The 26226-nt window shown below is 44.7% G+C and overlaps 1 protein-coding gene across 5 annotated transcripts in view; it reads right to left on the bottom strand.

The window, feature by feature from the left end:
• Nucleotides 1-309: 309 nt before the first annotated feature.
• Nucleotides 310-26226, bottom strand: part of NPRL3 (NPR3 like, GATOR1 complex subunit) — a 51023-nt gene continuing 25106 nt past the window's right edge. For all 5 annotated transcript variants that reach the window (XM_066576128.1, XM_066576126.1, XM_066576125.1 and 2 more), the window contains 6 exons: nucleotides 18890-19046; nucleotides 16627-16733; nucleotides 14122-14251; nucleotides 12091-12280; nucleotides 9132-9324; nucleotides 310-552 (listed from right to left, as the gene is read on the bottom strand). In XM_066576128.1, the coding sequence (XP_066432225.1) occupies nucleotides 387-552; nucleotides 9132-9324; nucleotides 12091-12280; nucleotides 14122-14251; nucleotides 16627-16733; nucleotides 18890-19046 (943 nt within the window). In that variant the 3' untranslated portion in view covers nucleotides 310-386. The remainder of the gene's footprint in view (nucleotides 553-9131; nucleotides 9325-12090; nucleotides 12281-14121; nucleotides 14252-16626; nucleotides 16734-18889; nucleotides 19047-26226) is intronic.

Consider the following 26226-nt stretch of genomic DNA (forward strand, 5'->3'; position numbering starts at 1 on the left):
ATCTTCAGGGACGAGCACAGCGATACTCGGATAAAGCAAATTACTCGAGCAAGTAGTGCTTTTCCGAGTACGCTCGCTCATCTCTAGTGTCGATTCAAGGTGGTCACCCAATTAAATGCATTCGTTTTTCTGCGATATTTGGGCATGAATGCTGCACCAGAGCTCGCTAAAAGAGCCTTGTGTGACCATTTTCCTCACCAGATTGCATTGGAAGATATATTTATATAGTCTGATTGTATGAATTCTGCCCAGTGGATCTATAATGGTGTGAAGACAAACCCGCCATCATAGCTGCAGGACAACAGACAGTACACGGTTTCATATTAGTGCTTTAATAAATTAAAATATATACAAAAGTAAAACTGTAGCAGCATTTGGCAAATCAATCAAGGAAAAACAGACTGGAACACAGATATAACTGGATCTTCATGGTTGGTCACTACCAGTACACTCCGGAATTTATCGAACAGCATTAGTAGCTGGGATCGGCGCATGTTTTCATTGTACATGATCTCTTCGAGATGATGTCGACCTCTGAAATAGTGTAAGAGCCTACAAGCAAAGAGAGAGGTATGAGTACAGGCATCACTTAATTATTGCCAGACGCCATAATGTATCGCCCCAGGCTGCAACCGAGTTCAGTGTTCATTTGTACACCAGTAGTAATATGTACAATGGCAATGCATGAACAGTACTGACCCGACTTGTATGGTCATATTGAAAAGGATCCATCAGATTAGATCATCAGGCCAGTAATTACCACAATAATAAGTAGGATTAGAATATGTACAAAATGATCTGCAGGGAATCCAATATAAGCAATAGCAGTTGTTTTTTTTGGCTGGATGGAGAGAATTGGTCACGTTCCCATCCTTACAAGACAGCACTGTATGCAAGAGCTGCATGTCTATAAGATTCCTCAGCAGAACACAGATGTGATCTCTATCCCGCAGGCAACAATAAGGCTGCTAACAAAACAGGCCTGCTCCAATTGTCCACCAACAGTGAAGCCCAATGTACCCCAATGGTCAAACAAAAAAAATATTCAGAACCTTGCTAGACAGAAATCATCAATGTTGGGTCTATAAATGTGAATTTGTTGATAGGATATCATTAAAGGGAACCTCCAGTTTCCAGGACTAGGGATGGGGTGTAATATTACCTGCTGCTGTTCTCCCCTGCCAATGTCCCTCTGATCTGCTTGTTTGGGATCTCGTTTTTTTTTTGGCCATTCAAGATGGCCACTGCAATTTTCTAGCTACCCAATCAATACATGCTGTGCACTGCCCTATGATTGGCCATCAGTGATCACGTGAGCAATCGAGGGGTAAGCTCTAACGCATTGGTAGTCAAAAGGCCCTTTAACACTTGGAACCAGCGAAAATGAACGAAAATCGTTCTGTGTAAATGGAGCCAACAACAAATCATTCACTTTTCATTCATTCTATGCAGGCATGAAAATAAACATTGATTCATTCACTAATCGTTCAGTTTAAATACCGATCGCTCAGTCGCTTTAATTCACTCATATCGTGAATGACTGAACAATTTCTCATGTGAATGAGCCATTGATGTCTCTGCCTGTATAATAATCGGGCTGCCCAAACCAACTCTGACATCATTCACTCATTACAAACAAGAAATCATTTGGTGTAAACAGACCGTAACACTACAAATTCCCTTTGGGCATTAGGTAGTCTGAAGACTGCATCGGCCATCTTGGATGGCGCAAAACAGGACTCGGAATCAGCGGATCAGAGGAACAACAGCCTTCTCCAGTCCAAGGAAAGGCATTCTGCCCCCAAATCAGCGGATGGCTTTAACACGTACTGCAGATCTTTTAAGCCTTACATTTCCTACTTAAAAAGTTATGACTAGAGATGAGCGAACCTACTCGTTTCGAGTAATTACTCGATCGAGCACCGCGATTTTCGAGTACTTCAGTACTCGGGTGAAAAGATTCAGGGGGTGCCGGGGGGAGGCGTGGCGGAGCGGGGGGTAGCAGTGGGGAACAGGGGGGAGCCCTCTCTCTCTCCTTCTCCCCCCACTCCCTGCTGCAACCCCCCCCCCTCACCCACGGCGCCCCCCGAATCTTTTCGCCCGAGTACGGAAGTACTCGAAAATCGTGGCACTCGGGCGAAAAAGGGGCGTGGCCGAGTAGGCTCGCTCATCTCTAGTTAGGACGTCACGCAAGTCGGCTGATTTCCTCTGAATGACATCTCCTTTGTAACAGCAGCGATATCAAAGGTCACCCAGCTTTCCAGCAACAGATATAACTAAGAAATGGGTGATGGAAAGAATGGGATAAGAACTTTTATATTTAGAAATGCAGTTAAAGGTCTCTGGAGGTTCTTAGGAGCAAAAAAGTGGCTGATAACAGGAAACAACAGATGTCTTGGGCTTTGGAATATTTCACTGTAAATGGGAACATCTGCCGGCTCCTTAGTATAAAGCGTATTACTTCTGGCGACCAATGAAACGCCGGCTTCTATCCCCGGATTGGCTGCCGCTGGTTCCTCTCATTTGCCCCCCGTCTTTAGTGCATAACCCTCCTTGTGTCTCCTGCAGCTGCGAACGCTCGTTCTGCGCTTACTACAGCACTTCTAGCAGCCAAACCATTGTACCTTCATAATTGCTGGGTGGAAACATTGTTGTGGGAAAAGTAATATCTGCTTAGCTTCTCGTTCGGGATCATCTGCCAGCGCTCGGCCTCTGGGGAATCCGCTTGTTTAAATAATAAACAAATTGAGGATTTTAGTTTATGGGATTTTCCATAGCCGTAGGATAGAGCAGATGTTTAACGCAACTGACAGTACACAGTTGTATCCTGCAGCTAAAAATATCCAGACGGTTTGGGTTCACTTCCCCTATACACCCCCCATTACTGTATAGTAATCCAAGCACCAGTATGTTCAGCGACATGTAAAGGCTGCTGGTGGAACACGAGCTCGCGGTGAGATCCTTCTAACAAGCCTGGAAGTGAAACAACTTGTGTGTTCGGCTCAGGGCATGCGACAACTTGCCAGAAGTTCAAGGCTTATGTTCGCCTCTAAATTAAAATTAGATACAGCGCCCCCCGACTCCACCACCCAGGCCACTATCATTCCTAATGGAACTACTAGCTTGGCAGCACTGAAGGTTTTAGAAAGGCTGCAACTTTAGAAAAGATCCTGCTGGGGAAATGTAGGAGACGTCTGCCTTAATGGGGTGTTTGGGACTTTATGACTGATGACCTAGCCTCAGAATAGGTCAAGTTGGCCACCGCTACTTAAGATCCCCAGCAATCAGCTTATTGCCATCATTGCAGTCAGAGCCTGAAGCAGGTGAATTCAGTGGGAGCTGCGGCTGCCGTACCAAACCACAGAGCCATCTGCTTCTGTCTGGGTCCTCAGCAGCTGATTGGTGGGAATCCTGAGTTGTGGATGCTTGGCAATTACTAATGACCTCTTCTGAGGATAGGTCATCAATGGAAAAATTCTGGACAACCCCTTTAAGACATGCACTGCTATACACACACGTTTCTATTGTATACCAATTACTTGCACTAGCAAGCAACCCTTCGGTCCTGGAACAAAATTTGTCACCTCCTTTCTCACAGTTCTGTCGGTTCCCAAGGTCCTTCTTCAGTCTCTAAGCTAGCGCCCCTCCTCTTACTACCTGGTCCACACTGTGCATCAGTAGTCCACAACACTGCATGGTGCACTGATTGGCCAGCGATGCTCAGCAGTGTTGGCCAACCAAAAGCAGTGTGGAGTCTAAGACTACTGATACGAAGTGTGCACCAAGCAGTGAGGGGAGGAGTGCTGCAGGTATCTTGGAAGACTGAAGAAGGGCCCGGCCTAATCCGCAGCAGGACTGCAAGAAAAGAGGACACTAGGTAATATAATCCTCACCCCCGTCTCCTGTTCTACGCCAACTGTGTCTCCGGGACTGGAGTATTTTAAGTGCAAACGCTGTAGCTCCCAATTTCAATGGGAGTATGCCGATAACAGCAGTAAAAGCAAATGGAATGTTCCCTGTCAGACTATGCCCATCGCTGTTACCACAGCTGATTCTCCAAGCTCCATTTGGAATAGCAGTGAACTTCTAGTGAATCCTCCACAGTCCTGCATCTCGGTGCTATAAAAATACCAATAATTAAAAATGCCTAAAAATATATATTTTTTTAATCTTACAAACTATCAATAAAACACGGGAGGGCGAATAACACATTGTGACATCCCCACTAAAAGATGCGTTCGGCACCGGGGCTTTTATAGCATCATTACTCTGCAAGCGGACTTTTCTGCAACAACCGAGGATCCAAGCCTGACTATATAAATGACCAGCTGTAATGGAAAATACTTTCCAGTTAGCAGACGCTGTTTTTCAGTCCATTTTATCTGACGGACCTGTTTTCATTATCGTTTTTCCTGCTGCCAGTACATTTTACTTTCCGTGGAGGGAGACAGACAACACCCACCGCCAGCACAATGCGCTGTCACAGTGATGCTAGACAGATCATACTGTTGTGTTACCAGAGATGTTATCCGCAGCCTGACATCGCCTCTACGTTCTGTAGCTGGAACTAGAATCCAGCGCTCTATAAAAGGATCCTCACCTCATGTCCAGCGGTGGACGCCATAAAGGTGCACCCATATGTGGATTGTCTTCCTTTGTCGCTTCTTGACAACTGTGCACCATTCGTGCTCCACATTTAAGATCTACTTCTAATGCCGCTTTTAGAGGAGCCGATTCTCGTTTGAACGAGCGAGTGACATCACCGCCAACTCGTTCACGCTATTGCAGTCCATTTAGAAGGGAGAACATCGCTGAGAACCGCTCATTTCTCGTTCAGTGCCTCACATTTCTATGAGCAGGGAGCACTTAGACGCATCGAGAAGGGAACGAGCCATTGAGGATTCTTATGCCGATTCAAGTTGGCAGAATGAAAAGTGAACGAGTCACGTTTGTCATTAAGCTGTTGGCTCGTGTTTAAGCCAAATGATTTATCGTTCACTTTAGCTCGCCTGAACGATAATCGTTACATTTAAACGCAGCATAACTTACATTTTATAGTGCCACTATGCGGTGGCACTTCAGATATGGCATCTATAAGACGCCTGAGAGCAGTCAGCATAGCGGGTGGAGAGCAGCCACCACATGCTGTAAACCACTCACTCGGTCCCTTGACAAGGACGCTGCAGCCAGTTTCTCTCCTCTTGTGCCTGCTATTCTAGCTCCCTTGAGGCATATTCATATACCTCTAATCCAATATTAATTCCACATTTTTCTGATTGGTGTTTTGTTACTACAGATTCTTTTTTTGGAATCCTACATTCTACTACAGTAGTGTTCAAAGATTTAGCAGGGAGTTTGGAAAAGCTAATAAAGCGCAACATCATAATAGCTTTTAGTGCTTACATTTCTGGGAATAACACTAAACATTCACTTCCAAAACAATAACTAAATGTATCCAGTTAGTGTTAATCCTTCACAGAAAGCAAAGAAAAAGAAATTTTTGGCTGTTCACAAAGCATTGTTCTAGAAAAACCCAAAAATGTCACGTATGAACTAAAACATTGTTTAGGATTTCACTTTGCTTTGAATTGCTGCACTAATATTTAGTGGCACAGCCCTGGTGTCTGAGAGCTGCCCAACATCTGTGTTGCATGGAGTCTACCAACTGATGAACATGTAATTCAGCCCAGGAAGATTGGACTACATTCCAGTTTTGCATTGTTTTGGTTTTGCCTCAAACTGCATTTTTTGTGGCACCCCACAAGTTCTTTATGGGAATGAGCGGGACAATCTAGTACCTCAATCCTGTTTATTTGTAAGGTCTCATGCCCACAGCCGGGTCAGACTGCGAAATCTCGCAGGGGAATCATACCCCGTGCCCCGGCATTGACCCCAGTGTACATGTCTGGAAGTCTTCTTTCTGCTCTGCGGATTTGCCGGCTGACGCGCCACCGCACATACTCTGTGCAGAGAGTCGTGCGGATGACGCAAATCCACAGCAAATTGCCGCGGGACGGATGGCTTCCATTGACTGCAATGGAAGAAGTCCATGCGAGGCTCACACTAGAATAGGACATGCTGCGATTCTCCCCTGTGAATAGCAAATCACGGTTGATTTCCACTCGTGGGCATGGAAAAGCGCCTTCCATAGCATGTCCGGTGGGGAGTATTTGCTGCGGGATCCGGAGGTGAACGCTCGCTTCAGATCGCGCAGTGCAAATACAGCCTCGGGCATTAGATTATGTTGTTCGCTTACTGGTGTGTTTTGGGTCATTATGTTGAAAATACTCATTTCAAGGGCATTTTCTTCTTCAACATAGGGAAACATGATCTCCTCAAGTGTTTTAATATATTCAAACTGATCCATGATCTCTTGTATGTGGTAAACAGGTCTAACACCACAGTATGAGAAACATCACCAGATCATAAGTTTGCACCACCATGCTTTACTGTCTTCACAGTGTACTGTGGCTTCAATTCAGTGCTTGGGGAAGGGGGTCTGTCTGATATACTGTCTGTGGCTACTAGACCCAAAAAGGACAATTTTACTCTCATGGGTCCAAAAAATGTTGTGCCAGTCTCAATGTGTTTCTTTGCAAATTTTAACCTATTCAGCACTGGCGAAACTATAGCGGATGAGGTTGCACCTGGGCCCAGGAGCCTTAGGGGGCCCATAAAGCCTCTCTTCTCCATATAGGATGCCCAGTACTATGAATAAAACACTATAGTTGGGGGCCCTGTTACAGATTTCGCATTGGGGTCCTGGAGCTTCAAGTTACACCTCTGCATTAAGGGGTTAAGAGAAGTTGGGGAGCCCCAAGATAAACTTTTGCACCCGGGCCCATGAGCCTTTAGCGACGCCCCTGCTATTCAGTACATCTTTTTTCCAACAAAGGGACTTTGCGGGGAATTCTTGCTGGTAACTTGGCTTCACTTAAAGGGGTTGTCCCGCGGCAGCAAGTGGGGTTATACACTTCTGTATGGCCATATTAATGCACTTTGTAATATACATCGTGCATTAAATATGAGCCATACAGAAGTTATTCACTTACCTGCTCCGTTGCTAGCGTCCTCGTCTCCATGGTTCCGTCTAATTTCGCTGGCGGCTTGCTTTTTTAGACGCGCTTGCGCAGTCCGGTCTTCTGCTCTGAGCATGAGCCGCTTCAGTGTGCTCGCCGCTACAGCTCTTCTGCGCATGCGAGCTGTAACTTCTCGGGAGCGCGCTGGAGCGGCCATTCTGCTACCATCCTCTCTTAGAGGAAGGTGCAGAAACTTGAGCCGCCCAGCCGTGCCGCCCAGGTAAGTGATGGGTGACGAGTGACGGACTACCGCTGTGGCGCCGGGGGCCCGGCGCGCGGGGGACTGTGGCCCAAGAGCGTATGCCGTGGTCGGCGGCCGCGGTGGGTCCAGTCGGTGGCTGCGGGCGTCTGGTTGTCAGGGAGACACAGCTGGTAGCGTCTCGGGAGCGCGCACGTCGGGCTACAGCAAGCGACGGGAAAAGAGCCGGCGGCCATCTTGGGGAAACTTTTTATAAGTTGCTGAAACGCTGGAACTGTAAGTAGAAACCTGCTAGAAAAGTCATTTACACGGGTGCTTAGCAATGTATGCTTAATAAGGGGGACTGGGCAAAAAAAAAAATTTCACTGCTTCCTCGAGACAACCCCTTTAATCGTCTTCTGATTGTAGCAGTACTCACTGGTAAGGTTAGATCTTTGGCTGAGTCTTTGCCATTTTGACTATTCTTTGACCCATTCGACCAGTAGTTTCCCACTTCCTTCCACATATCTCAGGTTTGGGGCGCCACCTCAAGGCATTTGAGATCACTAACTGAGCAGCCTATAATTTGCTGCACTTCTCTATAGGTTTTTTCCCTCTTCAATGAACTTTTTAATCAAAGTGCGTCCTTCAACCCATTTTCACCAGGAAATGCTCAACTTGTGCAACATTTGCCTCCTACCTTAAATAAGGACCAAAATTAACACCACAATTAGGGACCAATTTAACTCCTCACTGCTATTATTTTGAAAACTCCCCTTTCAACTAATGATTCAATTACTCAGAATGAGCGCCACGTCCTAAATGTCGGCTCGTTTTTTTTCTATTACTCTACTACACGTACAAGTAAGTTACTTGCTATGTACAAATATCATTTCCACCAAAAACAGTGATTTATCAGATTAATGGTGTTGGACTGCTATTTTATTAACACTACTGTATACGTCCTGTTTTATTATTCCAGAAGTGAGAGTCCAATGTTTGCAGGACTCCTGACATTTCTAAAAGAAATCATGCCTATAACACAGTAGAAGATTGGAGGTCTGTGGTTTAGGAGCACTAAATATGAACTTAGCGGGTGAGATGAGTTTACAGGTCTGTAAGCAGTGGCCAGAGCATCCTGACCTGGATCTTATAGAAATAGCATAACAGCACACTACATAGTTTCTGTAACTTCAGAGATGCGGAAACACTCTAGCTTGCTGTGCTATGCTGTTTACGAACTCCCATTCACTCTCATACGCAGAACAGCGTAGCAGTCCGTTTGGCCATTTCCATAAAACTCTGCCACCTCGGGCAGCAAAGAGCAGGAGGAAGTGAGCCGGGACAGGGGTAAGGTGAACAGTTTATAAGATAGATGTGGAGCCCACCTTTGAGACCAGCACCTATCAGACATTTATTGCACATCCTGTGGATATACCTTAAAATGTCAGAGATGGTAATATTCCCTTAAGACATGCTAGATTACTAAGAAAAAAAAAAAAAAGCAGCCCTCATTAGGCAGCCAAGATCATGAACAGCCCTAGACCGCATCAAACCAAAGTTTTCATTGGAAGGCAAAATTACGAAACAAGAGACTCTCATATTGCAAAAGGATTAAACAAAATCACCACAAGTGGAATAAATCAGCTTGGTAAAGAAAGGAGGGTAATGCACTGGATACAACGGGGTTAAATTTTAGCCATAATTAGTCTAGAAGGTCTAAATTTCAAGAATAACTTTTAGGCAATAGCTCCTTATGGTGGGGGGAGATGTGAGGAATGGTATATATTATGGACTAGTGGGCACTCATTGCATCAGCCATATTAATCTGTGACTGCACTTGGCACATGACCCCACCTATACATGATCCTTACCTTGCAAACATTTTGAGGTCCTCTTGATTTTGAGCTGCGGGAACATTAAGAATGGCTTCCCTCTCATTCTGAGACAGACTCGCGAGAAGGTTCTCTGTCGCTCTCTTGTTAACGGGAGAGTCCCCTCCTGGGAGCAGCTCGGCGCTGGAGTTGTCCATGCTTGGACTGGTGAGCGTCATGTCATCGCTGCTGGCTGTGGAGTAATATTGTGCAGACATTTGGTAAGACTAACTATTTTAGTAGATTTGGCATTTTATTTATATAAACAATTAGTTGTAAATTAAGGGATTTTAGATGAAAGGAATCCGCATGGATTTAAGTAAATGAAAAACTAAATTAAAAAAAATCAGTTAAACCTTAAGAAGAGGCATCTGAATTCTTAAGAAGGTGCTTGCGGGCTGAGCTGCGGGCATGCCTGCCTCAGCGTAGGAGAGGATTCCCCTTGTGTATTGATCCCCATACGTAAACAATGTACATAAGTATGACTTTGGGAATAAGGCTACCTTTACGGTGTAGACGTGGCCATCGTCAGGCTGATGAGTGATAAGTCACTAGAAGTTTCGTTTCAGCTTACCAAAAACATTCTAACTTTTTACATCAGACAACTTTTGATAGTTTCCATTTGAAATACTTGCGATAAATTAGTGCGGAGATTCTCGGCAAGCAACTAAGAACAAGCATGGCTCGGTGTACAACGACTGTTGCTCGTACACAACCTGAATAATACTTGCTTCATGTACGGCTACATTCACGGGCGACAAACTCGGCCCGATACTGCTCTTGCCAAGGTGGGATTTTCACGGTGAGGCGTTTTTGATCAAAAATTGCAAAGCTTCTATGAAATTGCAACTTTCACGCACATGATAGGATCGCAAGGGTTTGCCATTGAGATACATCGCATTACACTCGCGTGCACATCCCACGGCATGCAAGTGCCAACGCAATGTCTTTTATGGTTCCACTGAACACAATGGTTCTTCAAGATGGAAATTGCTGCTATTTTTTTCCTTGTGTGAATGAATCCATACAAAAGAACGGATTTCCTATTTGTGGGCATCGCACACAACGCTGATGAGATTATTGTTGGTGTGAATAAGCTCTAAAGGTACCATTAGTTCAGAAGATTGGCAGACATGATGGCAGAAGTGTGTATGAAAGTCCTTTTGCATAGCCCTCTGCATTCAGACCGGGTGACCCAGGCCCCTGCTAGCCTCTAGAGTAGACCATTCTACTTAAGCCCTTTGTCACAGCTTGCTATACACTAGGAAGAGCTGCTCTGCAGAACAAACCGCTGCTCTAAACAGGAGCACGTGGAAAGCTTTATAGCTTTGGTTAAGCAAAGAAAATGCTGACATTCTGTTACTCGTACCTTGTCAAGATGTGGTTGTTGGGCTGAGATCTTGGCGGCAGCAAATTACAGATGTAGATTTTCTTTTTTACATGTGCACATCCACACCGCAGATATATGCTGTATACACGGATTTAATAAAAACACCCACATCGCTGCAGTTACTAAATACTGCAGCCAAACCAGCACTGCGCTGTACAAAATGCTAGCTATTCTTCAATCCCTCAGATTCTCTTTGATCCAACTCATGTTGCCTTCTTTTATTTACTGCTTAATGTGATAATGGGTAGTAACGAGGTTTTCTGGATTTATCCTCAATGTGTGATCTTGTGGTCCCGCCTCAGGACCCTCAACAATCAGCAGAATGAAGGGGCAGTAGTAACTGCTGTAGTCTCTTCACTGCAGAACCAGACACAGTGACGTCTGTGGGTATGTGGCGGTGCCTAGTACTGCAGTTCACCCCATTCAAGTCAACAAAGTTGAACTGTACAGCAGTACCAGCAACAGCTACATGGATGGCACAGTCTCAGTACTGCAGTTGGAAGACCACGTCGATCCAATGAGTGAGTGCTACAGCCTCTGTTCTCCTAGTCGGTTGGGTCATGGGAATGGAACCTGCATCGACTGCACATGGATTACGCATTGTGCCAGAAAATGATCTTATATGCTTTGTGAAATGTTGCTGTGGCCTCAATGTGAAAAGGTGCTCCAAAAGTTGTTCTAAAGCTGCATTAAACTTTGATGCAATTTTTGTCATAAAAAAGCCAACAAATAGGTAGTATGAACTTAGAATAGATAGTCTAATCATACGCCAGAGTTATAAAGCAGTAGTGTCACTGTGATAAATATGGTGCTGTTAAACACGGTCTAGTCTAGGTCTAAGTTAGACAGTCTTAGCAAATGTGCCCCAATGTGGACAGTTTTTAACCCCAGTGCAGAAGGAGGACATATCAGACCTTGAGCGGGTACTAAAACGGGCAACTAAAGTAAGAGACAGACTGGGCGTACTACAATAGCCAGAGAGGTAATCAAAATTGTTGTAATTTACTTTAGGGAAAAAAAGGCAGGGGGTGACTTAACCATGTATAAATATATCAGGAGACAACACAGTTCTCCATCATCGTCTATTTACACCCAAGACTAACAAGGGGGCGCCCTCTGCGTCTAACATAGGAGGGGGTTCTTTACTGTAAGAGCAGTGAGACTAGGGAACTCTCTGCCTGAGGACGCGGTGATTGGGAACTCACTAGAGTTTAAGAGGGACCTCTATGCCTTTCATGAGTGCAACACTATTACATTTATAGTCACTGACTACTTCAGAAGGGTTTTTGATCCAGGGATTATTCTCACTGTCAGATTTAAAGTTGGGAAGGAATTTTTTCCTTCCTCTGGATCAACATTGCAGGATAATAGGCTGAACTGGGTGTGCTTTTCTATTTGCAGCCTTATAAACAGTTACTATATTATTAAGGTGACCAGCTGATCGCTGGGGAGACTGGCTTTGGAGAGGGTTTGTCCAATATAGGTTTTTTTTCCTGACATTTTCAGCTATGTTACCCCCAGACAGCCAACCTTACACCCATATATTATAGAAGTAATAGGGCACATTACTTGGCGAGCCGAAGCTTAGTGCATTTGGCGTGCTTAAACTTCGTCCACCAACTCGGGCGGCAAAAGGCGTATCTTCATCTTTTGACAAAGTGGAATCTTCTTTGGGTGGAACCAGCAGGCAAACAAATGTGTGGATCTGGATTAGAAGCTGACGCTGAAGCATCCAAATTACCATCTGAATAAGATGAGGCTGCAAAATCCAACATGGACATTAGGGAGGACACGGAAAAATGGAAATGGCATAATTCTTTCCCATAGCAACACTGACACTTTGTTAGAACGGTTTTGACGCAGGAAGCCCAATGTTGCTCCTGGCAGCGTCTCCCTCAACTCTATCAAACCAATCTATCAAAAATCACCCCTGGTGGAAAGCCCCTTTAGCTGTATAGTCCCCTAAATTCACACTGGAGCTTACCGATGCTTAAGTATATATCTGCATATAGATAACAATATTTGGTGGGCATCGACTTGCCTCAGTGATAAACAGCCCATTAACCCCTTGAGTGGCGGGTTTCCTACCACCCTGTCAGACCCACCTGGGCAGGTTTTTTAAAATAGTCTAATCATTGAATTTCAACTAATTTTGCAGTTGCATCTCAAGAGCCATAACTTTTTCATTTTTCCATTGATATGACCATGTAAGGGCTTGTTTTTTGCGGGACAAGTTGTGATTTTTTAAACAGGGAGGAGGAAAAAAAGAAATGGGGGGAAAAGAAAAAAAGGGGCCATGTCATTAAGGGGTTAAATAATGTATTAACTTCCTTCTCTGGGTCATTACGACGCAGGGATACCACGTGTGATTTTATTTTTGATTTTTTTTTCCAAGTAAAGGGAGACAAGTGTTTTTATTATTTTTTTACTTTTGTTTTTTTACTTTTTTTTTTGTCCCTTTAGGGGACTTCCACAGGGACCCATCAGGACCCCCTGATCACATTCCAGGGGTCCGATGGTGACAGCCCTTTACATGCTGCAGTCACATAGACTGCAGCATGTAAAGGGTTAACACAGCAGAGATCGGAGGTTTTCTCTGATCTCTGCTGTAAGAGCTAGTACCTAGCTGTCCTCTGACAGCCAAGCACTAGCTCTCCCTGCCACAGAGACCATCGGCTTGCTTCTGACAAGCCGATGGTCTCTATGGCAACCTATAAACAAAGCAGGACTCTGAAGCAGGAGATTGCCGGCAGATCGGCAATATCTTCTGCTGGTTTTTCAAAGCCCTTGCTTTGTTCTCTCTGGGTCTGTGCAGGCAGAGCACACTGTCACAGCTTGTGGCATTGTGCTCTGCAGCTCCCATAGTGATACATAGCCCGGAAATCGTCCGGGCTATATTGCTATGGGCAGTGGAGCTCGTCCCGGAAAATTTACGGGCGTGCCACTCAAGGGGTTAAAACATGGTATAGAGAATAACCTATAATACCAGTACATAAGTTATACAATGTAATGTATAGGAATCACTTCTTTTAGACTAATATAGAAAAGGCAGTCAGGGAAAATCCTAGTATGAGCCAGCAGGTGCTATGAGAAGAATATAGGAAGATAAAATACAATATTAGAGGTTTTCCGATTTATTTTGTATAGTTTTGGGTCCCCCGTGCCCAAAATTATATAGAATAAATATATTAACTGTGGTGCCGGACTACCCTTTTGGCATTCTTGTGTCATGGCATGCGATAGGTAACATCACGCAGCCAGAAGGCCACATATGTGCCTCCGATTGGCTGCAGCAGTCATGTGTGTAATCAGAAGACTGGAGGGCAGGGGCAGTTGACAATATTTATGCACCAGTGTCTGGAGCACCAACGGATTGGAACTGATTTCCAAATACCTAGCTGTGACCTTTTAATTGCTTACAATGTTTTACTCCATTAGTATATGTGTGTGCCTGGTCCACAGGCAGCATGAACTCTGGATGGCCACATACATTGCAGTCACATAGGGTCCCCCCCCCACCTCCGGACCAAAAAAAAAACACTTTGAAAATCTGCACAAAAAAAAATAATAATACGAATGTCCTTTATTCTATCCCCTTACCTCTTGCCCTGGTGGGGATAATGGATTTTTAAACTCTGATAAAGAAACCGGCAGTGAAAACTTAGATAGAACCGAGGGGAGGTCGTGTGCTGGGAACTGATGGGAAAACTCCTCCGCTAGAGGCGAATAACTGGAAGACAAAAGAAAAAGAATATTGTGGATGATCTGATGATCTAATACCTCACCGGGCAAAACTAACAGATCTGGAGATCTAGGTTAGTGCATTTAGTGTAAGATCTGTACCTAATGGGATGGTTATAATAATACTCTTCATTTACAGAGCGCCGACATATTCCAAAGGGACACAGACAATATAAGACACAACATACAGTATAAAACCAAAAGACAAATGTGAATAGGGGTGAGGGTCCTGCTGACAAGAGCTTACAATCTATGAGGAGCTAGGGGGTGACACAAGAGGTACAAGTGCTTGTTCTGTAATATACTCAACCAGCTTTTAATAAATTGGGTAGGGTATATAAAGCCGTATGAGCCGGTATCTGTATATATGCAGGTATGAAGTGCATTAGGTTGTATGGGGTGTGGGGGGTACAGGGGGATGAAGAAGGTCAGGTACTGAGGTGGAATGTAGAAGCATGGTAATGTGATCAGGGAATGTGGTAGGTCTCCCTAAAAAAGTTGTGTTTTTATGGCATGCTTAGCTTAGGACATCTGCAGCAGAAGCAGACTGACTTACAGCTAGCCAGCCTCCCATTGCACCAGCAGGGACCGGTGAAAACACAAATTCCTGCTGTTAACCCCTTACATGCCTCGATCAATGTTGATCGCAACATGTAAAAGGTTCACAGAGGGAGCGCGCACCCTTTGTGAGGTCATTGCCCCACGATGTCATCGCAGAAGGACGATGGATTGCCATGGCAACTGGAAACCATCGCCTGGCATATAATCGTTAGCAATAGCGATAACACAATGCAGTACAGACGTACTACAATGTATTATGACAGCCATCATATGATTGTGAGTTCAAGTCTCCTATAGGGACATACAATAAAAAAGGAGGGAAAAGAAAAAACACTAAACCTTTTACACCCACTTTTTTTTTTTTTTTAAAAGAGAAAACACAGATTTAGTGTCATCGCGTCCTTAACACCCCATACAATAAACTGAACTGTTTATCTTGCATAGCATAAAAAAAAGGCTTATTTTGTTCATTTTGCCTCCCAAAAAACACAATCAGTGATCACAAATGCCGTATCTACGCCAAAATGGTAACAATAAAAACTACAGCTCGTTATGCAAAAAACAAGCCCTCAGAGCTCAGTCAATGGAAAAATATTCTTTTTAAAATGGGATTTTGAATGCAGCAACGTAAAAAAATAAATAATTCTAATAAAATTCTATATCATTTTGGTATTGTCGTAATGTACAAATGACATGCTACTTTTTTTTCACAATGTGAACACAGTGATGCGGAGATGAACCATTACTTTATTACTGGGAGAAAAGTTGTTCAGTGCCTGGGAGGGATGGCTAACATTGTGAGGTCTTAATCATATAGAGCAGAAGAGACGGACACGCATACTGTACGATCCAGACATCACACTGAGATTTCCCTCCTGGGCTGAGGCAGCCGACAGTGCAATGTATGCTGCAGGCGCTGAACAACTTCTCCCCAGGCAATAAAGTAATCATTCATCTCCTCCTTTCTCTTCTCCTTCCCCCAGAAATAAACTTCTAACTTCACATCTCCAGCAGCACCCCTCCTGTAATTAGCGTCACTGCTGAACAATCTGCCTGACTGAAGGATCTTAGAAGAATCTTGATACTCCAGCTTACATTATGTTAGAGGTACTACATTGTAAGTATAGTTAAAAAAAAAAAACATTGAAAATTTTTAATGAAAACCAATTACAGAGATTATTTATATCCAAAAATACATTGATTTATAAGGGGGAAAAAAGGTGTCCATAGCCTTTATTTTTTGAGGCATGTGCATGTGTGGGATAAATCAGACCTGTATACAACTCTAAAAAGGTACAGCCGAGTTACAAAAGATCTGTGCCTTTCTTAAGCTGGTCATACAAGTTAGACGCCTGTTACCGGACAGCTATCCCATCCTGAACCCCTGGCTCGGGTGAGCATGTATCCATCCAGGGAAGTAAGTCGCTGTCAGACTCCTCTAGAGGCGCTTTATCTACCCCAAGAACAAAAAGGTTCAGTCATGTTCAACCCAACTGACCAATCCTTCCCTCCCCCAACATTTGACATTATGGGGTCTCCCGACTTTCCAGCAGACATTAGATGGTTGGCAGGTTCAGAGAGCAGGCCAAGTTTAATTTTATCCTTCATATAGATTACTGATAGTGATTGAACGACAGCCCGATACACGATCCCTGTTAAAAAGGAAAGCCAACAGGAGGAACAATTTGTTTTCCTCTGCACCTCTTTCACAAGTCATACAATATTGGCCTTATCCTAGGCGGACTAATAACTAATTGATCAAAAGTTAAAAGTTTGCAACCAAATAACAAGGACTATACTTACAGACCAACATTGGCATTTGGAGATAACATGTAGACATTGTTTTCACACAGTGGATAGATGATAATAGCTTTACCCCAGTATACCAAGTGTGCGGCCAGCTGGAATACCTGGAGACAGTGTGACACAAAGATAGAATTACATGAGGCCATTAAATCTGCTGATCTTTACCATCGTAGTGCACCATGTTCATACTGGGATATGAGAGTCGCAAACCTTTCTGTCTATAAAGTGCAATATCTGCTCTCGACCTCCAGAGGAAAACATGTAATCATGGTAGTCGCGCTCCATCTCGGGTAGTGTTTTCAGTTTGCTACTGTGGTATGAAACACAAACCTAGCTAAGGCTGGTCTCACACGATTGGATTTCAATTTCAGATTCTGCGATCACCGTCCACACAGACAAGGAAAAAAATAACGCACAAGTCATTTACACGATCACTTGCTGATCTTCCGCTGCAGATATCCGCAAGTGGAATCCAACCCATTTGTGTGAGTCTGGCCTAAGGGTGAATACACCCTATAAGAGCGCTCGGCAGAAAACGGGTCTCTTGATAAATTTGATTTGACAAAGCATCCGGTCCATAGAGAAGTATAATAATATTTATATAGCGCCACCATATTCCGCAGAGCTTACAAAACAGGGGAGAACAGATACAAGAAACAAAGATACAAAAACCACGGTCACATGTAGTAATCGATTGATGGAGACAGTAGAAGTGCATACTACAAATAATGGGGTGATACAGAAGGTAAAGGGGCTGGAGATGTGCCCGGAATGGCGGTGTGGGATGCTATAGTGGCTGAATCGGTATGACTGCAGGGGGTGGTTGATTGCGGCTAGCAGGGATTGCAGTCTGTGGGACAGGGAGCATGTTATCAGGCGGAGTAAAGAGGGTTTGGTTTAGGGGATATGGTATGCCTCCCTAAAGAGGTGTGTTTTTAGAGCATGCCTTAAGTTTTTTGTGTCGGGGATTGCCCGGATAGTTTGGGGTAGTGTGTTCCAGAGAACTGGAGAAGTCTTGGAGGCAGGAATGAGAGGTTCAAATTAAAGTGGCACGCAGTCTGATTTAGCAGAGCGGAGGGCCTGGGCTGGGCGGTGGATTCAAATGAGGAAGGCAATGTAGGGCGGGGCGGTGCTATGGAGAGCTTTTTGGATGAAGGTAGTGAGTTTGAATTGAATTCTGTATTTGACGGGCAGCCAGTGCAGTGATTGGCACAAGGCAGAGGCGTCCGAGTACCGGCTGGACAGGAAGATGAGCCTGGCTGCCGCATTCAGGATGGATTGGAGAGGGTAGAGTCTGGAGCAGGGGAGGCCGATCAGCAGCGAGCTGCAAGAATCATGCCGAGAGTGCATGAGGGCAACAGTGAGCAATTTTAGCATGTCCATGTTGAGGCATAGGGCGGATTCTTGCGATGTTCTTGAGGTGCAGCTGACATGTTCAGGCAAGAGATCAGATATACGGGGTAAAGGAGAGATCGGGGTTGAATATTACCCCAGGCAGCAGCTTGTTGTCTGGGAGTTATAGCGCAACACACCGAGATGGCGATGTCAGGATGAGGTCAGTTAGTAGAGGGCGGAAATACCAGTAGGTTTTTAAAAGGTTCAGTTTTAGGTAGAGAGGACATCGTGTTAGAGACAGCAGATAGACAGTTGGTGGCGTTCTGGAAGAATGCTGCTGCGATGTCCCGGGAGGAGGTGTATAACTGGGTATCATTAGCATAGAGATCGTACTGAAAGCCAAATCTCCCGATGGTTTGTCCATTAGGGGCCATGTATATGGGGAAGTGGAGGGGGCTAAGGACAGAGCCCTGGGGGGCCGCAACAGCCAGGGGAAGAGGAGGGGAGGTAGAGCCAACAAATGAGATGCTGAAGGAGCAGTCAGATAGGTAGGAGGAGAACTAGGAGAGAGCAGTGTCCTTTTGGCCGATGGAGCGAAGCATACTGAAGAGGAGTTTGTGGTCAACAGCGTCAAATGCTGTGGAGAGCTCGAGGGCATGTTTGAGAGCAGTGTTGTAGTGTGCGGAAGCCAGGTTGGGGCAGGAGAGGAGAGAGATAAGACTGTAGAGACTCAGCAAAGTTTTGTGAACGGCCTGAAGGTTCCTGTAAGTACGGTGGGTTGGAAGGTCTGGGGAGATGCTAGTAAGCTAGACAGAGAAAGAGGAGGTAATGGTCCGAGAGCAGGAGAGGGGAGTTAGTGAAGTTGGAAGCAGAGACGGAGGAAGACCAATAGAAGTAAAAATCTGCTTAGATAGAGTAGCAGTACCTGCAATAATGCCAGGTCAGCATCTTGAGCTAGTTGTTGCAGGTTCTTTACAGCACTTGCAGACTTGATAATTCTTACTAAAGCTGGAGAGCAATCCACTGGAAGTTCATTCAGCAAATTCTTCTCATCTTTAAGGAGCAGAAGAGCGTGATAGGGCCTAAAGGGAGAAAGGTCAATTTAGCGTTCCCCTCTTCACTTAAAATGCCGTCTGATCTGTTAACATGCTATATGAAGTAGGAGGAGCGGAGCATACAGATATACTGAATTTCTTCCCAGAAAACTATATAACTTGTAATTTACTCGTTTATATACATGCTCATTCTGGACTTGGGAGTCCAGTGGGCGGGCCTATCAATGATACACAGCCTTCCCTGTGTAAGTCTACGGAGTCCCTGTGTAAGTCATACGGAGAGAGCTGTCAATCACTGATAGGGCCGCCTACTGGACTCCAAAGAGTAAAATGAATGAACTACCATACAAGTTTTCCTGAATCCTTTCTTACAAAGCTTTCTGCTCAGCTCCTCCTGCTCTATGCCATGCGGTTTGCACTTTAGACAACATGTCCAAAGTGACAGGTTCCCTTTAACCCCTTAATGACATGGCCTATTTTGAGCTTAAGGACCAAGCCTTATTTTTCAAATCTGACATCTGTCACTTTCTGTGCTAATAACTTTTGAATGCTTTTACTTATCAAGGTGATTCTGAGATTGTTTTTTCGTGACATATTGTACTTTATGTTAGTGTAAAAATTTCATCAATAAATTTTGTCCTTATTAGGAAAAAAAATCCAAATTTACTGAAAATTTGGAAAAATTCACAATTTTCAAACTTTGAATTGTTTTCTTTGTAAGATAGAAAGTCAAACACCACAACATAGTTATTAATTAACATTTCCCATAGGCCTACTTTACACAGCAATCATTTTTTAAGTGTTATTTTACTTTTTGCAGACTCCACAAAGTATATAAATTTAGCAGTAATTTTTCACATTTACTAGCAAATTTCAAAATCTAAATTTTTTAAGGACCAATGCAGTTCAGACATAGTTTTGCCGAGCCTGTATATCAGAATCCCCCATGAATTGCCCCATTTTAAAATCAGCACCCTTCAAAGTATTCAAAATGGCATTTAGAAAGTTTATTAACCCTTTAGATGTTTTACAGGAATTAAAGGAAAGTGCATCAAAAATTAGAACAGTTCCTTTTTTCTACTGATTTTCAATATAAAACCTTTTTTTTATACAAAACAGTAGGAGTTAGCAAAGAAACAATACTTGGAATGTATTACCCAGATTCCGCAGTTTTTAGAAATGCCCCATATGTGGACGTAGCCTGTTGTATGGGCACATGGTAGGTCTCAGAAGGAAAGGAGCGCTTCTTGTCTTTTTGAATGCAGATTTGGCAGGAATAATTTTCAGACCCCATGTAGTGTTTGCAGTGCCCCTGAGGTAGCAGTACATTTGAAACCCCCAATAACTGACCCCATTTTGGAAACTACACCCCTCAGGGAATTTATTAAGGGGTGTAGTGAGCGGTTTGAACCCACAGATGTTTGAGGAATTTTTTTTTTAACAGTTTGAGTTCAATACGAAAAAATCCAATTTTTCACATAATGTTTAGCTTTAGGCCCAGATTTTCATTTTTCACCAGTGGCAGAAGGAAAAACGTACCCCATGATGCGTTACCCAGTTGCTCTCGAACACGGAAATGCCCCATATGTGGACGTAGCCTGTTGTATGGGCACATGGCAGGACTCAGAAGGATAGGAGCGCTTCTTGGCTTTTTGAATGCAGGTTTTGCTAGAATAATTTTCAGACCCCATGTAGTGTTTGCAGTGCCCCTGAGGTACCAGTGCATTTGAAACCCCCAACAACTGACCCCATTTTGGAAACTACACCCCTCAGGGAATTTTCTAAGGGGTGTAGTGAGCGGTTTGAACCCACAGGTATTTGAGGAATTTTTTAAACAATTTGAGTTCAATCCAAAAAAAAAACAAAAAAAACCCCCCATTTTTCACATAATGTTCAGCTTTAGGCCCAGATTTATATTTTTTACCAGTGGCAGAAGGAAAAAATCGTACCCCATGATGCGTTACCCAGTTGCTCTCGAACACGGAAATGCCCCATATGTGGACGTAGCCTGTTGTATGGGCACATGGCAGGACTCAGAAGGAAAGGAGCGCTTCTTGGCTTTTTGAATGCAGATTTTGCTGGAATAATTTTCAGACACCGTGTAGTGTTTGCAGTGCCCCTGAGGTACCAGTGCATTTGAAACCCCCAACAACTGACCCCATTTTGGAAACTACACCCCTCAGGGAATTTTTTAAGGGGTGTAGTGAGCGGTTTGAACCCACAGGTATTTGAGGAATTTTTTTTAACAATTTGAGTTGAGAACGAAAAATTCACATTTTTCCAATAATGTTCAGCTTTAGGCCCAGATTTTCATTTTTCACCAGGGGCAGAAGGAGAAAACATAGTCCATAATGCATTACCCAATTACTCTCGAACACGGAAATGCCCCATATGTGGATGTAAACTGTTGTTTGGGCACATGGCAGGGCTCAGAAAGAAAGGAGCGCTTTTTTTGAATGCAGATTTTGCTGGAATAATTTTCAGACACCGTGTAGTGTTTGCAGTGCCCCTGAGGTACCAGTGCATTTGAGACCCCCAACAACTGACCCCATTTTGGAAACTACACCCCTCAGGGAATTTTTTAAGGGGTGTAGTGAGCGGTTTAAACCCACAGGTATTTGAGGAATTTTTTTTAACAATTTGAGTTGAGAACGAAAAATTCACATTTTTCCAATAATGCTCAGCTTTAGGCCCAGATTTTCATTTTTTACCAGGGGCAGAAGGAGAAAACGTAACCCATGATGTTACCCAACAGGGAAATGCCCCATATGTGAATCTAAACTGTTTTTAGGGCGCAGGGTTCAGAAGGGAAGGACTTAGCATGTGGCTTTATGTACAAGCTGTGCGAAGTACATCAGGGTAAAACGTCAGGGCAATAAAAAAATTAAAATTTCAGGGACGTGTGGTAGATCTTAAAACACTCATTTATACAGAGGCCGGGTTGTGTGGGGCACGTTTCACACTGGTATATGGTGTCTTTTCTTATCCCCTGTTTGTAGCACACTCTGCACCTCTTTTGGGTCCTTCCCTTCGTCGCAGTGGAGGGAATTTCACTGAGAAAATGCTGCCCTGGTACAATTCTTGTGGCCTCGCTTCCAGAAGTACTGGGCCTCTCCCCCACCTCCTGGTCCCCAAATATTAGGTCCTTGATAACTTCCTCTTGAAATTCAAGGAATGTCCCCCTGTGGCCTGCACCTCGGAACAGCACGTAGGCATTATACAGTGCCATCTGTACGAGGTGCACGGCCAGTTTTTTGTACCACACCCGTGTTTTCCGCATGGCTCTATAGGGCTCCAGTACCTGGTCTGATAGATCGACCCCTCCCATGTACTTATTATAGTCGAGGACGCAGTCTGGTTTGGGGGTCTCTGCACTGGTACCTCGTACTGGGCAGGGGGTACTGCTGTGGCCGTGTATTGTCGTCAATATAAGGACATCCCTCTTGTCCTTATATTTAACGCACAATACATTGTCGCTGCATTGGGCCCGGCTCTCACCCCTTCTGAGCAGTTGCCCAAGCAGCGTCTTAGGGAGGCTTTTTTGATTTTTCCGAACAGTGCCACATGCCACTGTTCCTCTGGAAGCGAGGCACTGAAACAGGGGGACACTGGTATAAAAGTTATCCAGGTACAGATGGTAACCCTGGTCTAATAGTGGGTGCACCAGTTCCCACACTATTTTCCCTGTTACTCCCAGCACGGGGGGGCATTCTGGGGGCTCAATTTTAGTGTCCTTCCCCTCGTAAATACGGAACTTGTGGGTGTACCCTGATGTACTTTCGCACAGCTTGTACAACTTCACACCATACCGTGCCCGCTTACTGGGCAGGTACTGGCGGAATTTTAGCCTCCCCTTGAAGTGTACCAGGGACTCGTCTACTGCAATGTTTATCTGTGGGGCATACGCCTGGGCAAACTTGGCGTTAAAATGGTCTATTACGGGCCTGATCTTATACAACCGATCGTAATTGGGGTGATCGCTTGGGGGGGCACAGCTGGTTGTCATTGTAGTGCAGAAATTTTAAAATACACTCAAAGCGCGTCCTCGACATCGCCATGCGGAACATTGGGGTGTGGTACAAAATATCGGTAGACCAGTACGCCCTGATTGTTGGCTTCTTTATTAGCCCCATGGTTAGTATAAGCCCCCCAAATTTTTTTATCTCTGGTGCATCCACAGGGGTCCACTTATCGGGTCTGGCATAGCTGGAGGTGGGATTTTCTTCCATAAAATTCTGGGCGTACAAATTCGTCTGGGTAACAATCTGGGCAATGAACTCTTCAGAAAAAAAAAACTTGAAGAAGTCCTTCCCTCTGAGCCCTTCCGTGTCAAATTGAATCCCTGGGTTCCCAATAAAATCAGGGATCTGGGGTCTGTAATCTTCCGGGGTACTCCAGTGAGCATCTGATGCATTGGGGTCAGTGGCGGTCCTTGGACGCCTTCTCGGGGGTGCAGGGAGCTCAGACTCGCTGGATGAGGATGAGGATGAGGAGTCGGAGAATGCCAAAAAAGTGGGGTCGTCATCACCACTACCTGAGTCCGAGTCTGATGCAATGATTGCATACAGTTCCTCTGAAGTGTACCTCCTGCGGGCCATATTTATATAAAATGGGGCACACGGGGAAAAAGTTTTATTAGATGGGACACTGCGGGATGGGGTGACCACGGGACGGGGGTCGGAAAGAACGCGGAAACTTATGTGGTGTATTCACGTAAGTGGGTTTTTTTTTCCTTTTTTTTTTTTTTTACACAGACAAATACACTGACACAACACGGACTAACGACACACTACACACTAGACGGACTAACGACACGCTACACTAACTAATGACGGGTGACGGGACAGGTAACGAAATGGGAACAACAGGAACTTTTTGTTTTTTTTTTTTACACAGACGCATACACTGACAGTACACGGACTAACGACACGCTACACACTAGACGGACTAACTAAACGCTACACTAACTAATAACGGGTGACGGGACAGGTAACAAAATGGGAACAACAGGAACTTTTTTTTTTTTTTTTTTTTTTTACACCAAGGGATACACTGACTACACGCTGCGCTACACTACACTGCTGATCGCACGCTACAGCTCACTCACTACACTTCTGATCACACACTACAGATCCCTCACTCACTACACTGCACTTCTGATCACTCACTCCACTCTGCTACACTGCCTGATCAATTACTCACTCCACTCTACTACACTACACTGCCTGATCAATTACTCACTACACTCACTACACTACACTGCCTGATCAATTACTCACTACACTCACTACACTACACTGCCTGATCAATCACTCACTACACTACACTGCCTGATCAATCACTCACTACACTCACTACACTACACTGCCTGATCAATCACTCACTACACTCACTACACTACACTGCCTGATCAATCACTCACTACACTACACCACACTGATCACTAACACTCACTCCACTACACCACACTGATGACTAACTCCTCTCCACTACACTACACACTACACTACACACTACACTACACACTACACACTAATCGCTCTTTTTATCACACAGATGTAACACACGTGCTCTCTCTACAAGCACCGGAAACACACTGCGGTGCTTGCACATGGAGCCCCTACTGTAAACAGCGCGAAGTCCGCTGCTGCGCTGTGATTGGTCAGGGAGTTTTTCCCTGACCAATCACAGCGATCGTGGGGGAGGGACCGCTCTGATTGGTCCCCAGCCCGGACGCAGCACTTGTCTGCTGACTATGTCAGCAGACATCACTGCTGTGTCGCCGCGATTGTCACCGCGGCGACACTTTAATGACATGACGTACCAGGTACGTCATGTTGCGGGAAGTATCCCGCTACCATGACGTACCAGGTACGTCCAGGAGCGGGAAGGGGTTAAAGGGGTTGTCCCGCGCCGAAACGGGGGTTTTTTTTCAACCCCCCCCACCCCCCCGTTTGGCGCGAGACAACCCCGATGCAGGGGTTAAAAAAAGAACACCGCACAGCGCTTACCTGAATCCCCGCGCTCCGGTGACTTCTTACTTACCTGCTGAAGATGGCCGCCGGCATCTTCTCCCTTGGTGGACCGCAGGGCTTCTGTGCGGTCCATTGCCGATTCCAGCCTCCTGATTGGCTGGAATCGGCACGTGACGGGGCGGAGCTACCAGGAGCCGGTCTCCGGCACGAGCGGCCCCATTCAGAAAACAAGACGACCGGACTGCGCAAGCGCGTCTAATCCGGCGATTAGACACTGAAAATTAGACGGCACCATGGAAACGAGGACGCTAGCAACGGAGCAGGTAAGTGAGTAACTTCTGTATGGCTCATAATTAATGCACAATGTACATTACAAAGTGCATTAATATGGCCATACAGAAGTATATAACCCCACTTGCTGCCACGGGACAACCCCTTTAATGATCGCAGACAAGGATCAATTATGTAAATTCCAACAAATAATCTTCACATTATTCCTATATCATCTTAAATGGAATTCTATAGGGTTATCACTTTGATAAAGCCATTTATTGCAACACATTTCAGTGGTTGTCAACTGGCTCATATTCAAGGGATCAAATCCCTTCCAGACATCCTGGCAAATACGAGAATCAGAATGAATTGACAGATATGGTTTACTTCAGACCAACTTTTAAAAAGGAATCTATAAATGAAGGTAAAATGCTGTTACTTGTGACCTGCAGCATAGGTTACCCTAGAGGACTCCTGGAAGCTCCTGGTGCATACTAATATGTAGGACTTGCTGATAAGTCCATGTATGATGGGGCACCATAAAATATCAGCTGGGGACAAGCTGTGATTCATGGTATTCTCTCCAATCCTGGAGTCAGGGCAAAAGGCTGAGCTGTTGGACTTGATGGGAAATCTAGCGACATATTAGTTATGATGTGCAGTTTATGGGTGTTTCGGTTTCTACATTTTCAGCAGAGGTTTTCTTTGTAGGATAAGAAGTCATATAATCTCAAATATATTCTATGATCTCCTTACAGATTTCAAGATCTCTGCTTGCAGTCATTTGGCAAGAACCTTCACTGTCATCTTGTTCATGTGATAGACATACAAGTACACGTAACGTTACAAGACACCGTTCTGATGGCTGTACTGTAACTGTAAGCAGTCCTACATACCCCCTGAGAATGCCCTGAATGCGGGACTAATACAAGCGAGAGGCTTCCCAGCAGAACCAGAGC

This window comes from Eleutherodactylus coqui, chromosome 8 (assembly GCF_035609145.1).
Source record: "Eleutherodactylus coqui strain aEleCoq1 chromosome 8, aEleCoq1.hap1, whole genome shotgun sequence".
Taxonomy (NCBI): domain Eukaryota; kingdom Metazoa; phylum Chordata; class Amphibia; order Anura; family Eleutherodactylidae; genus Eleutherodactylus; species Eleutherodactylus coqui.